This window comes from Symphalangus syndactylus, chromosome 2, assembly GCF_028878055.3.
Source record: "Symphalangus syndactylus isolate Jambi chromosome 2, NHGRI_mSymSyn1-v2.1_pri, whole genome shotgun sequence".
NCBI classification, from domain to species: Eukaryota; Metazoa; Chordata; class Mammalia; order Primates; family Hylobatidae; genus Symphalangus; species Symphalangus syndactylus.
The window spans coordinates 74582878-74598073 of NC_072424.2; the positions used below are offsets into that span (position 1 = coordinate 74582878).

Here is a 15196-nt window from a genome sequence, read left to right on the forward strand (position 1 = left end):
GCTGTATATTGGAATACTAGCTGTATATTGGAATACATTAGAATCTGCATGCTGAAGATACTAGAGCTTCCCACAGAAGGATTCCTGGGTGATTGCTTGGAGCCAACTGGGGACATTTGAATTGGATTGTTACATGAAAATGAAATCAACTATTCTTATATTAAGCTATTGATTTGAGGGATTTATTGACACAAAAGCTATCACTACTTTAATTAATACACAGATTGATTTTCATGTCACATTTGTGGGGTGAGGGTAATACACCCAGAATAATGTTTGGACCAGTGATTACCCAGGCAGCCTGAGGAAGCATGGCTAGGGAGAGAATTTTAATTCCTTTAAGAAGGAAGCAAAACTAACTGCTAGGAAAATAGCCCCAAAAGTCAGAGTCAATGGAGGAAGCCATTCACAAGAGATTAAGTAGTAAGACTTTAGCCAGGATGCCAGTGGGCGAATCAAGTTGCACAGCATGAAGACAATCAGAGCACATGGTATATAGAACAAGGGCAGAGGAGATGTGAGGGCAACAAAGGTCTATTTTCTTCAGATGACAATAGCGAGAGATCCGAAGGCATAAAAGAACTATGTAAAACCAGATAACTTCCGCCCCTACCTTTAAGCCAGCTCTGCACCCCATTAACTTCCTGAGGCCTTTACACACTGGCATCATTCTTGCAAAGTCCATTTCTTAAGGTTTATAAATTCTTGGGTCATTTCCCAAATTCTCTCATCTACCCTTGGTGTGCACTTCTGTTGTAATAGATTTTATTATTATTTCTGTGTAGTAAGGCCAACACATCAGGAGATGAGTGCCATTGAAAAGATAGTTTATGCTACTAACAGTTCCCAATAAAGAGTACATGTTACGCCACAGGAGGCTATACTGGGATCTGTCACAGGGCAGAAAGAGAAGGGGAACTGTGGGCTGAAGCTTCTATTGTGCATTGCTCAGGTGTGAGGCAGGGTATGCAGACTTGGGATTGGTTAGTGTGACTAATCCAGTGAGCTCTGGAGCCCAAGGGGCTGTTCCTAGTGTCTGACTGGGGGAATTAGGGTAGGTGGAGTATATGGCTGACTTAGGGAATAAAAGCTTTATAGGGAAGGTGTTTGTGGATATAGACTTAATCAGCTGCTCAAGAAGAGCAACTGGCCAGCCTCTAACCAGGGCCCCCAAACTAGGTCAAGACAGCATTTTAAAAGCTATATTATAGCCTGTCCCACAGTGACAGTATCTTCATGGTTCACTTCCTACCCCTCACCATACCCCATGTTCCAGATTTTAATTTTTGTCATAAGCGTGATTGCTGAGTATACCCTTGTAGGTAATGGTTTCCTTTCCAGAAGAGGAAGGAACTGCTGTTTCTACTCTAGTGTTACTCCTAACCCTTCTAACATCCATAGTACTATGTCAGCCACTTTGGGAATTATATTGAAAGCACCCAGATAAGCACCTAGGCTACAGAAAGGGTTAAATTTCCATGAGGCTCTGCTTCTGAGAATCAGGACTTCATGACCAGAGCCATGGGCCTCCAGATCTCCTGAGATCCCATGGTCAAGCTAGCATTCCTGAGAAAGGAGGTATTTGGCATTCAGTTAATAAAGACCTGAGTAGGAACTTCACCAGCCTGAGTCTCTCCTCACTACCTAAATCTTTTCTGCCTTTCTGATGGTCACCATGTCTGAAAATTTTCCGAGGAATAACCTAGCACAAAGAAACTACCATTGTTTGTATTATTTAGATCTCAAAAGTCTTCTGTTGCACTGGCCGCCAGAAGCTACATGCCTGCCTGGCCTGCCTAGATTTCTGCCTTACACTCAGACCTTCTCTGAAGGTATAAGGGCCAATAATGCTTAATAGGGATTTTGAACTCATTTGCTGTGTCTCTTGCTTGCAAATGAGAAACACATTACTTTAGGCCACAATGTGGATATGCGTGTTTTACCTATGTCAGAAATTGTGGGGTAGCACTGCTGCAAATTACCAGCACTGAGTAGTAATGCTGAACCTGGTATATACTGAGATGAAGAAGTGATGAATAATGTAGACAAATCACCAAGTTTAGAGCCAGCCAACCATGGAGGAGTTGAGGACAAGCTGAGCAGGGCCAAAAGCAACAGGATGAGTCAGGAGGCCCAAGTTAGGTTGATTGGGACAATCAGATTCTAAAGGAAAATCCTTCATGAATGAGGAAAGAATAAAGTGAAGGAAACAAAAAAGTACAGGTAAGAGGTTGGATAGGCAGTATTACAACGTAAACAACACATGAGTTTCAGTGTCCATACAGACACAGGTTTAAATTCTTGTTCTGAAACCAGCCCAACTGTTCCATATAACTGATGTTTACGGTTTCTTTTGAAAAAACCTAGAAATTGACCCTCCCAGTCTTAAAACCTGAGAAACTTGCATTGTCTTATCTGAGTTCCTTTCTCAGGAAACCAACCATCAGGCTTCCTAGATAGTGTCAAGAAACTGAAAGTTTCCAGTCAGTCACTGCATCTGGACAACGAGATGTCAGACCCAACACCTGTTATGATTGCCTAACCAACCACTTGCTGCCTGTTAACCAACTCCTCTTCCTTACCCCCTTCTCCAATTCCTGTTTTCCCATGTGGAGTTCCATTTCTTCCCTGCTATTTAAACCCCTAATTTTAGTCACTTGCAGAGACAGATTTGAAATTGATCTCCCATTCTTGGCTGCAACACTAGAAGCCTTCTTCCCTGGTGATACTCGTCTCAGTGACTGGCTTTCTCCATAGTGAGCAGCAAGACTTAGAAGGAATCCCTGGTGTTTTGGTAACAGTACCTCCACTTTATGAGTCCTGTACCCTCTTAAAATCCAATTAATCACTTGAAGCTTTAAAGATTTATAAATAATATCTACCTCCCAGTGTCATTATAAGGACTGGCGTTTATGTAAAGTATTTGCATCACCTAGCAGGCATCAAATAAATGACTTCCATTAATATAATTATTTGGTGGTGGACTTTCTATGGGCTTAAAACAGCAATAAAAGTCTTAACCAGGAACTGACAACCGAAATCATTATTTATAACACTTACCTTGCTTCAACCAACATTAAACCTTTGTTTAGTATTTACATATTTTAGAACTTATTCATTAAGCAAAGTAAACACCTTTTATATGTAAAAGTCTGAGCTAGTTGCCAAAAACACAGCATTACCCATCCCCATCGCATGCACGTACCATAATGTTTCCTGCCTTTTTTGGTTTTTTTTGGAGACGGAGTCTCACTCTGTTGCCCGTGCTGGAGTGCAGTGGTGCAATCTTGGCTCACTGCAACCTCTATCTCCCAGGTTTAAGCAATTCTCCTGTCTCAGCCTCCCAAGTAGCTGGGACTAAAGGCATACACTGCCACGCCCGGCTAATTTTTTGTATTTTAGTAGAGATGGAGTTTCACCACGTTGCCCAGGCTGGTCTGGAACTCCTGAGCTCAGGCAATCTGCCCACCTCAGCCTCCCAAAGTGCTAGGACTATAGGCATGAGCCACTGCACCTGGCCAGTGTTCCCTGTTTTTACAGACTATCCATCTTTGTTTTAAATGGTCAGTGTTTCAAAGATTTGTTACTAAATTTTAAGTTTTCCTCACTTCTATACAATAGTAGACTCATTTGGCTGCCTTTTTGTTCTTCTAAATTTGCTTTTTTTATTAAGCCAACTATTTGTTCTGGCACCACGTTAATGTATGTACCTTTTAGTCTATTTATACATGTCACATCTTGGATTGACTTTTTATTCCCAGTTTCTTTCTGGCAAAGACAATGAGCACAGTGAGCATACTTAATAAATGTTACATAATAATAACTATTAAATGTTCCTTAAAAAATCTCAAGCAGATTTTTTATCTTCAGCTTCTACTTTGGAATAATTATATCCTTCCTCAAAGCTATTTATAGCTCCCATCAGGAAGAACAACTGAAAAAAATGTGTTCACGGTCCTGCCAAAACTGTGGTGAAAGTGATTTAAACTCTGAAGATCTGTTGCAAGTGTTCAAAATGGCATTCGACATATGTATATCTAATTCCATCAATAGGAAACTTTTCCCAACCCAAATCTCCGTGACGGAGGTGGTCATGGAATATGACTTGTCCATATCCCCATCATCATTCATTCCGATTACCCAAAACAGTCACAGAAACGCACCTTACATGCTGTTGTTATCAGTCCATCTGCATGTGCACTCTTCAGCTGCATCATAAGTCATGTTCTCCGTCTACTCTGTGAAGAGCCTGAGCCCCAGCATATTTAGTCGAGACCACAAGATGCAGTCACAGGGCCACCTTATAAATAAGTGAAATGGAGGACCTCCTGCATGACGTGAATTGGAAATCATACGGCCAAAAAAAATATACATATGTTCAGTATTCAGGGCTGCCAGATTTAGCAAGTACAAATTAGCAATCTTATTCACTCTACACATTAATCTCCAAACTTGCCTAGATGGTATAAGAAAACCCCCAGATTACTTTCTCTCTTAAGTCCAGGAAGCAGGTTAGAATAGTAGGTGAGTCACCAGAGACTGAAGACATGGGCGTTGATCTCAGTTCTTGCTACCTAGAACTTATTTGGCTTGGAAAAGTCCATCCTAGTTTTTACCAGCAAGATTCTATTATCAAAAGGTCCACTTCCAGACTTTGAGAGGGTACTGCTCTCTGTGAGCCACCATGGTAGATGCTGGGGAAACCAGGAACAAGCCTAGTGCCCTGCCATCAGGGAGCTTAGCATCTAGTAGGAGAGAAAGTGTAATTAAAGGAGAAAGGTGGGGTTAGAAATAAAGATCTATGTGAGAAGTCTTGGGTAGGGGGTGTGTGGAAGAGGTGGCTGGCATCACATCTGTTAGATTAAATTTCTATATTTCCCTTCAGTATGCATCTTGTTTTACTGTATATTTGTTTTCATGAGAAGGCTTTTGCCCTCAGGAGAAATTAAATAGAACCCATTGCTTGGCAATAGCAGCCTTCACACAGATGCACATACAGTGATGTCTTGCATTCTAGGTTAATCATAGCCTTTGAGATTACCTGTGGGGAAATTGTGTAAGAAAAATCCTTTTTTCTCTCCTGTCAGAGAGAAATGTCTTCTGTGCCATTTGCAGTTACCTTGCTAATGAGATGAGTCCACAGAGGAGGTAAGTACAGAAAGGTATCTCTGGCTGACAGCTTCCCAAGGACTCCCACCATCCATGAACAAAGAGTTCTTCCAGTTTAAATCCAGCAAAAGTGATAGCAATACTTACCAGAGCAGGTGGGCTATGGAAGGCCAGCTTAGGTCCCCTCAGAAGTTTAAGTCCAGGCGGAGTAGATGAACTCCTTAAAAAATTGTTATTTTATTTAAAATACTATAGAAGTTCCATTATTATTGCTTCTACTAGTAAAAACATACCTATTAGATGAAGATATTTTCCAGAATCATTTGTCTGGCCTCTTCTTACTTGATAACAGGTTTTTCCAAAGCTTGCAACCCCACTATTCAGCCTTTTCCTTTCTGACAGTAAATATCTCACTGACTCAAGTGAAGTGGGAAAGAGCTCTAAAGTTGGGAGTTAAGGAGTCTGGTTTGAATCCCAGCTCTGTCTTTTTTTTTTTTTTTTTTTTGAGACGGAGTCTCGCTCTGTCACCCAGGCTGGAGTGCAGTGACGCAATCTCGGCTCACTGCAAACTCCGCCTCCCGCGTTCACGCCATTCTCCTGCCTCAGCCTCCCGAGTAGCTGGGACTACAGGCGCCCGCCACCACGCCCGGCTAATTTTTTGTACTTTTAGTAGAGACGGGGTTTCACCGTATTAGCCAGGATGGTCTCGATCTGCTGACCTCGTGATCCACCCGCCTTGTCCTCCCAAAGTGCTGGGATTCCAGGTGTGAGCCACCGCGCCCAGCCTCTGTCTTCTAACTGCTGCAAAAATTTGGTCCGGTCATTTAATTGCCCCAGAACTGTTCTTTGTCTGCTTATTAGGGCATAATGTATCCAAAAACCTCTAATGGAGGTTCTGTCACAGAACAGATGATAAGTTACATAATTTAAAAATATTCTGTCTCATTATTTTCAAATATATCTAACAAATTACAGTACCACAGTTTTTTGGGACAGTTTTTTATACAAATTACTCAATTGATTAAGCAATTCTAATTTTTGTAACAATCATGAGTTTAAGAGTATCTTAAAATACTGCCATTTTATGACATGTTGAAAGTTTGGTGACACAGCAAGAATTTCAAAGCTGGTGTGGGGACCCAAAAGCCCCAACTTCATGCTCAGTACTATCTGATTTATCTTTGACAGTTAAATATGTTCCAGTAACAATTTATATTATTAATTGGTTTAATCAACCTTAGATAAACTATCTACAAACCAGTGCCTAGTTATCCTAAATTCCAAACTGATGGGTGTTATTGTATTTATATATATAACAGGTAGTTTTGTTTTGTTGTTTTTTTTAAGACAGTCTTGCTCAGTCGCCCAAGCTGGAGTGCAGTGGTGCGATCTCAGCTCGCTGCAACCTCCGCCTCCCGGGTTCAAGCGATTCTCATGTCTCAGCCTCCCAAGTAGCTGGGATTACAGGCATGTGCCACCACACCCAGCTAATTTTTGTATTTTAGTAGAGACAGGGTTTCACCATGTTGGCCAGGCTGGTCTCGAACTCCTGGGCTCAAGCAATCTGCTTGCCTCAGCCTCCCAATTGCAGGGATTACAGGTGTGAGCCACCGCACCTGGCCAGAGATAAGACATTTAATGACACGCAGAGAAGTCCCACTGAGTCAGTGTATATATGAAGATGCCAATATCATTCCGATCCCCAAACACTGATCTCTTCTGAACATCTGTTTTCTCCTCTTCAGTTTAAAAAAAAAACAAAAATAAAAAAACAATGTCTACTAACAATATTAATTGAGTGCGTACCATGGCCCAGCTCTGACTCAACAGTGGGGATGCAGCAGTAAGTAAAACACTGCTTACTGGCTCAAGGGGCTCAGTCTGGTGGAGGAAATCACCACTTCTCAGGGTGAGCTCTTTCACAGGAGTTTTCCTCTGTGGAACTGCTGGAGTCCTTGGCAGTTCTTTATGCTTTGGGTTTTCCATCCCCAGGACACCTACGCAGGTGGCTCCAGCAAGGGTAGAGTACAGAGGATAACAGTGATCAGGAAAGTCTCACACTGCCTCCTCCAACATTTAGGCCCCACCCAGCCTTGCCAGACTTTCATCACCTCCAGCTCCTTTCCCTCATTCTTGGCTACTACAGATAACCCCCAGTATTTCAGACAAATTAGTACATAATGGAACCCCAATTATGCACCAGGGTGAGAGTCTATTGAAAAGGAGTTCTGGGATCCACGTGATCTGAGGAAAGTGGCTGGGTGCTCCAATATTTCTGCTGCAGTCAGCAGGTTCTGTGAATGTTCCATGACATTACAGATGGTGTGTCCCAGGCTCTCAGGGCTCCAGTGAGCCTAATAGTCTTATTTATGACTTAGCCAAACACAGTTCACAACTTAAAACCAAGACTAAACCAATCTCAGTTTAGCATTAATATCCACATCTTGGAATACAGATTTTGCTGCTGATTATCTGATGCATTAAGAGTAACACTCATTCAGTATGACATTTAGTAAGCTCCTCTCACTAGGGGCTTGGTTCAGTTATCAGAGAATAATAGAGGAAGGTGGCCTAGATGTGAATCCTAGCTATTCCTGAAAAATGTACTTAACTTCTTGGGAACAGTTACCTCAGCTAGAAAAGGGGAAATACTGTGCATTAAATAGATTGAAGGTGTATTTGACCACAATTAGTGGCCAAAATATGGCACCTGTTATTATTGGTACTATTATTGTACTTTCACGCTTAGAATACTGTTATAACTATAAATGCTTTCAAATTCCTTAAAAGTACTTGGGGTTCATTATTCTTATATTAGATGTGAATATTCTTTTAATTCAACTGTTGCTTTAATATTTATTTTGCTGTATCTTTCTTACCTTTTTTTGTCAGAAGGAAACATCGAATGTAAATTCAATAACAACCTGCTTTTGTAAATCGACCTTCTTTTGTGACTTAAAACCCTCATGTTTAACTGGCACAAAACTGAAACTCTTATATACAAATAAACGATGTTTCCTATGGATTTATAAGTACAGAAAGGCCTTTGCTTTTAGAAATGGAAATGCAGTATGAAATCATTTCATCAAAATAGAAGCAGACATTATCATTGCTTTGCCAAACTGACAATCTAATTTTAAATAATTCAGCAGTAAAATTTTCATCACTTTCCTAGACAGAATTGCTTAAAGCTGTTTAACAGCTTTATAACTCAACAGTTGTTGACTATACTACTAGTTTTTTTGTCATTTCATCTTGAACTACTCTGAGAACTTCTAAAACTAGAATATAGTTATATGCACACAGGCCATGAGGTCTAATTTGAAAATAAGAACCCAAAGGAAGCAGAATTTGAAGCTAAATTCAGCTTTTAACAGAAATTATTATTCATGATAAACTTTTCTAAATGAAATGCAGTAGTCCTTTTTTTAAAAAAAACTCCACTTTAGAAATGTTAAATATTTATTTATTTTCTTATCAGGAGCTTTTTTCTTGGTTGTAATAAGAATATGCACAAATAACCATATTTTTGATATTTAAATATTAGAACCCATGATTCAAGGTTTTTTTTTCTCCATACAGGTCAGTTACTATTGTAAAATAAATTAATTTTAATTACAAAGGTCTAGTACCAATAGATATCTAAGAAATGTATAATTTACCTCCAATAACAAACTTGTGCTTTGATATTTTTTATCATAAAAACTGAGTTTTCAATGAAGGCAGTTTAGCAGGACTATAGTTGTGAAAATAAATCTGAATGTAGCCATTCTTTAAACCTAAACTAAAAATCATTGTAGAATAAAATGTCAAGCAAGTGAAAACTTTTCTGTGATATATACAGAAATGATACATATGTAAATATTTTCACATAAAAACAAAGATCAAGAAAAAATTAAATATTTTTGTGGGCAACAGAAATACACAGATTAAAAAGGTTATTTTTATTTTACTTCAATGCTTGCACTGAACACAACTGGCAGAGCAATAGGAATTAGATAAATCTTTACATTCTCCAGGGAATTACATACAATAAAGACACCTCTCTAGAAGAAAATAAAATATGAGCATAATTAGACTGCTGAAAGTCATGACTTTCAATTAAGTCACCCATTTTGCTCTACCGTGAAGCTATATGCTTTATCAGAATTTTGCCAGTTGAAAGAAAATAAAGCTAACACTGGCAAGATCCAGCACAAACACAGGTGGCAGCAAATCAGGCACAATGTTGTGTGGGTTTTCCTCTCAATGTGGATTACCCATGCCTAGAAGATAATGGCTTGCAGCATGAAACAAACATGGTGGGATAAAACAGACATTATTTAAATAGATATATTTTCTACAGGAATGTTTCCTGAAGAGTTTCCCAGGGACTACCTGAGCCAGAGTCAGGCAGAGTGCTCAATAGAATAAAAATGCACATTCCTGGGCTCAACCACAGACCCTCTGGGGGCCCAGGAATCTGTACTGTTAACAAGCTCCCTTGGGGATGCTTAAACATGTATTAAAAGTTTAAATAACGTTACTCCATACTATTTGGAATTTCTCTTGATCTTTCTTTTGACCACAAATATTTTGTTATCTCTTTCATGTTTCTTACTAGCCATAAGGAAAAACAGGCAAACAAAAAATCATTTCTGATTATGCCTGTCAAAAGTGAGAATTAGTAGTGGTATCTTTCCCTGCCTCAAGAAAATATGGGGGAATAGGCAACATATGATTTTGCACCTATGTTTCTCCAAGGTGCTCCATAGTACTTATTTTTAAAGCTTTCACAATGTATACATAATAAAAATGTTCAAAATGACTTGTAAACTCTCATCAGATCAAGATAATCCAGTGTAAAAAGAACTGCTGTTCAGTGTTGTTGCTGACTTCTCACAAAGACCCCTTCGTAATCTTTGTTCGCAAACAGGGAGCGTCTCGGCAGGCACTCCATAGCTCTCACCAAATGAGGCACTGCCTATTAAGCAGCATGAAAGTACCTAAAGACTGCCCATAAAACAGGAACAAAGAAAACAAAGCTGTTTCAACTCCAGCCAAAAAGGAGTCTTCATGACCTACCAAGATGTAAGATGAATACAGATCATGCTGACTTTCCTCAGAGAAAGTCTAATAAAAAATGTCCTTATCAATATCTGCTTGAAATCTAGTTTATATGGAAAATGGAGAGCATAATACACTTCAACATGCTACTAATATCTACTACAGTGCTTATGTCCTATAAAATCCCTATGGACAAAAACAATTTTACCTGTGAATAAAAATTAGAAATGAAAGAGGTAGGTGACCATCATTTGAAGATAATCCCAAAACAACATGTTGAATAATATGCTTGAGTCCCCAAAGAGCTCTTTAACTGGACAATGAGTTCTAACATCGGTGCAATTTCCTTAAGAGCAGTGTTTCCCAGATATTTCATGATGTCATCAACCTTTCAATGCCCCAACTCCTGATACAGTGCCACACTCTTCAGACATTTAATATTAAGAAATAGCTAATGAAGTAAAATGTAAAGAAGTCATACTGGAGACCAAAGGGTGAGGTGATGCTGAAATCAGCTAGGCTCTTCAAAAATCTATACCCTGGTTTGGAGGAAAGCACATTTGAGTTGAACAGGACGTTAGAGATTCATCTAATCCAAGTCTCTGGTTTTACAAATGAAGAAATAGAAGCTTATTTTTTCCACTGGCTCACAAAGCACTAACATCCTAAAAAGATGCTATAAATCCACAGTTAACTTACTTAATTAGTCAATGATGTAGCCAAGTGGCTATACTTTCAGCCCTTATCCCTGTGGGATGTTTTATAAAGTGAGCCACTGGTACAGAGAAGCTGACCAAGGCCCTAGATGCACCTGGGGGCAGACTGTCAGCAAGAGAAAAATAATTTGAAATGTCAGACATGCCCTATTAAAACTTGTTCTAGGCTCAGACCAGGGTTCATTTTCCCTTCTTCGTAGGAGACACACATCTGAGCATGTTCACAAACTCCAGCTCTGCTAGGGCAAGCATTGGGGCAACAATACTATTCTGCCCAGAACACTTAGAACTAACACAGGTGGACAACTGGAAACCTCCAAACCCGCAGGGGCAAGACCTATACATAGCTATCTTTAATTTCTCAATAATTGTCAGTCACTTGTTTTGCAAATCAAAAACAAAAAAAAATCACTGGTTTTGCTTCATAGCCTTATTTATCTAAGATTTTTAAGTCTCATATTAAAAAGGGGTTGTAGGTCAGGTGTGGTGGCTCATGCCTGTAATCCCAACATTTTGGGAGGCCAAGGCAGGCAGATCGTTTGAGCTCAGGACTCTGAGACCAGCCTGGGCAACATGGTGAAACCTTGTCTTTACAAAAGAAAATACAAAAAAATAGCTGGGTGTGGTGGCACACACCTGTGTGTGCGTGTGTGTGTGTGTGTGGTTCCGGCTATTCAGGAGGCTGAGACAGGAGGATTGCCTGAGCCTGGGAGGTTGAGGCTACAATGAGCCATGATCATACCACTGCACTCCAGCCTGGGTGGCAAAGTGAGACTCCAAAAAACAAAAAGTGGTTGTAAGTGATTTTATTTTTTCTTTTCTATTTTCCAGTGTTTCTGTAATGCTTTCATATTTCTTTTGGCAGTAAGAAAATAAAGGCTAATTTTTAAAAACAATATCATAGTCTAAAAAATTAAAGGATGCATAGAGTTCCCTCTTGACTATGTGACATCTAGACTGAATGAACTGTCTGTGTGGCACAGTGGAACAGTGCAGCCTCAGGATTCTGACAGATTTTTGGATCCCAGCTCTACCACTAACCTTGGGCAGGATTTTAATCCCTCTGAGATCTGCTTTCTTCATCTGTAAAAATGAAAACAATAATACCTACCTCACAACATCCTGTAAGAATAAAATGATGCACAGTGCCTGACACATAGGTGTCCATAAATGTCAACCCCTTCTCCCTAAACTCCACAAAAACCCTTGAGTAAAAGGAATCACCACAGCCTGCACCAGCCACTTGCCATCCCCCTCACTACATTCACCTTTTAAATTTGCAAGGATCCTGTCTCCTCCATTTTGCGCTATTGCTCTGAAGAGTTGCTATTATGCTTAGAAAAATTTCTGCATTTTATGTTCTCTCTTTTACAACTGTAGATGCAGATAAAACATTTCTTAAAACTATCTTCCCATAAATGATAATGCACGTTTCCTAAAGCACGTATCATGTATAAAAACAATTCTGAAAAATAAGACTGAATTAATTTGTACATTGTCTCTTAAAGTGCACCAAAGTAAATTGTAATGACCTTTAAAATGTCACTAACCTTCTTGGGTTAGTTTTTAAAATAAAACTAAATATATATTGATTGAGATGTTTGGCTCCAATGTGATGGTAAAAAGCAGCAGTGTCTTCCAGAAAAAAAAAAGTCTTGATAAACTCAACTAAGCACACCTTAGCAGCACACAAAATGCCTACAATTCAATGTAACTGCAGGCTCAATAAAGCACAATCCTGATTCCCACTATGAAAACAAAATCAATCAAGGAAAAACCCCAAAACCAAAAAACATCCTCACCCTAAATTGAGGATTTCTACTGAACCATGGAGGTAACATTTGTAATCACTTTCCTATTGTTTATTCTTGGTAACAGAACTATAATTACCATTCTTTCTTTACACTGCTCACACACATACACACACAAACCCTATAAAAAACAATAAAATATAAGTGGAGAGGCTGTGAGAAAGAAAATTCAATGTCAATAAAGAACAAGCATCACCCAAAATGTCAGTCAGTTCCAATATTCACACCACCGTCCGATGTTCCCCACACACATAGACAGCACTGGGACGTATCCGTCGCCTTGTGTGACCAGGGAGCTGCGGCAAAAACTTGAAGGACTTAGGCATCATGTCCAGGCAAGCATCATGGAATTTCTTAATCCTCCAGTAGTAGATCAGCGGATTCAATGCAGACTTGAGGTAGCAGAGCCACAGTAGCCAGGTGCTAATCTCAAAAAAGTTGTGCTGATAGTAAAAGTGCTTACTGAATGTTGCCACAAGGCTGTAAGTGGTGAACGGGGCCCAGCAGACAATGAAGACAGCAAAGAGAATCAAAATAGTGGTGAAGGCACGTGTTTTAAAGCCCATGTCAATGCTCATCTGGAAAGGTCTCTGCAGACTCATGAGACCCAGTTTGCTGGCCTGGCTGAGGCATATACCTTCAGGGTAGCTATGGATCCTCAAGGCATTGTGCCGAAGGGTGTTGAGTATGCCCATAAATGAGTACAGTATTACCAGGAAGGGTATGAAGAAAGAAATGAGAGAAATCAAAATCACATAAGCCTGGTAGCCTGGATTGGTTGTGTACCCAAACACACACTGGGGAGCTCGGGAAGGTAGCTGCAGGTCAGGGTTTCCTACGGCTAAAGGAAAAGCCACACAAAAGGAAGTTGCCCAAGAAACTGCAATCAGAACCTTAGCTCTATATGGGTTTAGCTTATCCTGCCTCTGGACTATAATAAGGAACCTATCTATGCTAATGATGAGCAGGATGGCTACTCCTTCTATCACAAATAACCAGAAAAACATAGCAGATACCCTACAGAAGAATTTCCCAAAAATCCATCGGGTAGTAAGAATAGTTACCAGGGCAAAGGGCATGTTCAGCACTGCAAGCAACATGTCTGCAAAAGCTAGGCTGGCAAGGAGGATGTTAATTGCAGATCTCATGGCAGCTTTTTGGTAAACCATGAGGCAAACAACCAAGTTCCCAAGAAAAGACACAAACAGAATGAATATCATTATAGCAGAAAGGGTGATCTGAAGAGGCAAGTTTAGGCTCTTAAATGCTGCTGGTGTTGTGGGCACAGCTGTACTATTCACCGTCAAGGAACTCAAACCAGTGGGAGCCATGGTTTCAAAACTATATCTAAGCAATGGACTGATGTCAGGATGCTGGAATGGTGGAGGGAGTGTAATATTCATGTAGGTGTTTTCATACACGACAAATGTTGTGTTGGATGTCCCGGTATGGAACGCAGTCAACACTGCCGAGAAGACCATGGTTTCAGTAGGATGGAAGGTGCAAGCAGAGATGCAGGTGTTCTTCAAGCATTTCAACACAGAACAGCAGTATCAGGTTCCACTGATGGGCTTGGAAATGCATTCTGGAAAATGGACAATGAGTTCCATCTTCCACAAGAGTCCTTTTGCCTGAAAACAAAACGAAAACACAAAAAGTAAATGAGAAATGAGATTTGTAAATAACATTTAACTCCAGGGCTGCCTTTCATCATGAAGGATCAGTTTTGCCCTTTTTGACCCTTTAAAAATATTTTAGCCTCCAGTGTAGTCAACACTAAAATATTGTTCTGTTATTTTATCTTTAGTCAACCATGGTGGAAATTTCATGACATTCATATATAAAGCAAAAGTGCGAGGAATCTCAAAATGTATTACTGCCCCAAAGACAAAAATTATAATCTTACTGTTAATTTTTAAAATATTTCCAGTGCCTTTAATTTTAATTAAACGTTAATTTTAATTTTCCTGCTTTTCTATAGTCACTATTAATACAGATTTTTATTACCTGGTTCTCTTGAGCACTATTTTTTTTTAATTACTAGTTCTTTGGTACAAGTTCTTACTCTAATTTTACATTAGCACAAAACCGGATGACAAAGAAACCTAAAGCAGGTTTCCTATTTCACACATAACAATTACACACTTTAGTTCTAACATCCTTATAAGTACGCACTAGGTAATTGTCAATGAAGATCTGAAACATTTTCTTGGCTTGCTTTCTATTTATTTATCCAATAAATTCATTAATTTTTTTCATTTTTAGTTTTTGAATTAAAAATTCATTCATTTTTAATTTCTTTCCAGAAGTTCCACCACCAACCATACTGGAGAATTTACTCAAGAGGAGAAGAAAAATTCTAAGTAAGAAGTCTTGGTAATATTTTCAAAAGTTTTATTTTACTAAAGCTCTCTTTGCTTCTCATAGTCTCTCTTCTCTCCCAAGTCCACTGACTTTCATCCTTTCTTTTCTGAATGTATACATCTATCTTCTCTATTTTCTTCTCCCTAAAAA

At 39.4% G+C, this 15196-nt stretch overlaps 1 protein-coding gene across 2 annotated transcripts in view; it reads right to left on the reverse strand.

The window, feature by feature from the left end:
• Positions 1 to 9032: 9032 nt before the first annotated feature.
• The window catches only part of GPR63 (G protein-coupled receptor 63), a 67578-nt gene continuing 61414 nt past the window's right edge, over positions 9033 to 15196 (reverse strand). For both annotated transcript variants that reach the window (XM_055259199.2, XM_055259209.2), the window contains exon 2: positions 9033 to 14313. In XM_055259199.2, coding sequence (XP_055115174.1) covers positions 12904 to 14163 — 1260 coding nt within the window. In that variant the 5' untranslated portion in view covers positions 14164 to 14313 and the 3' untranslated portion in view covers positions 9033 to 12903. The remainder of the gene's footprint in view (positions 14314 to 15196) is intronic.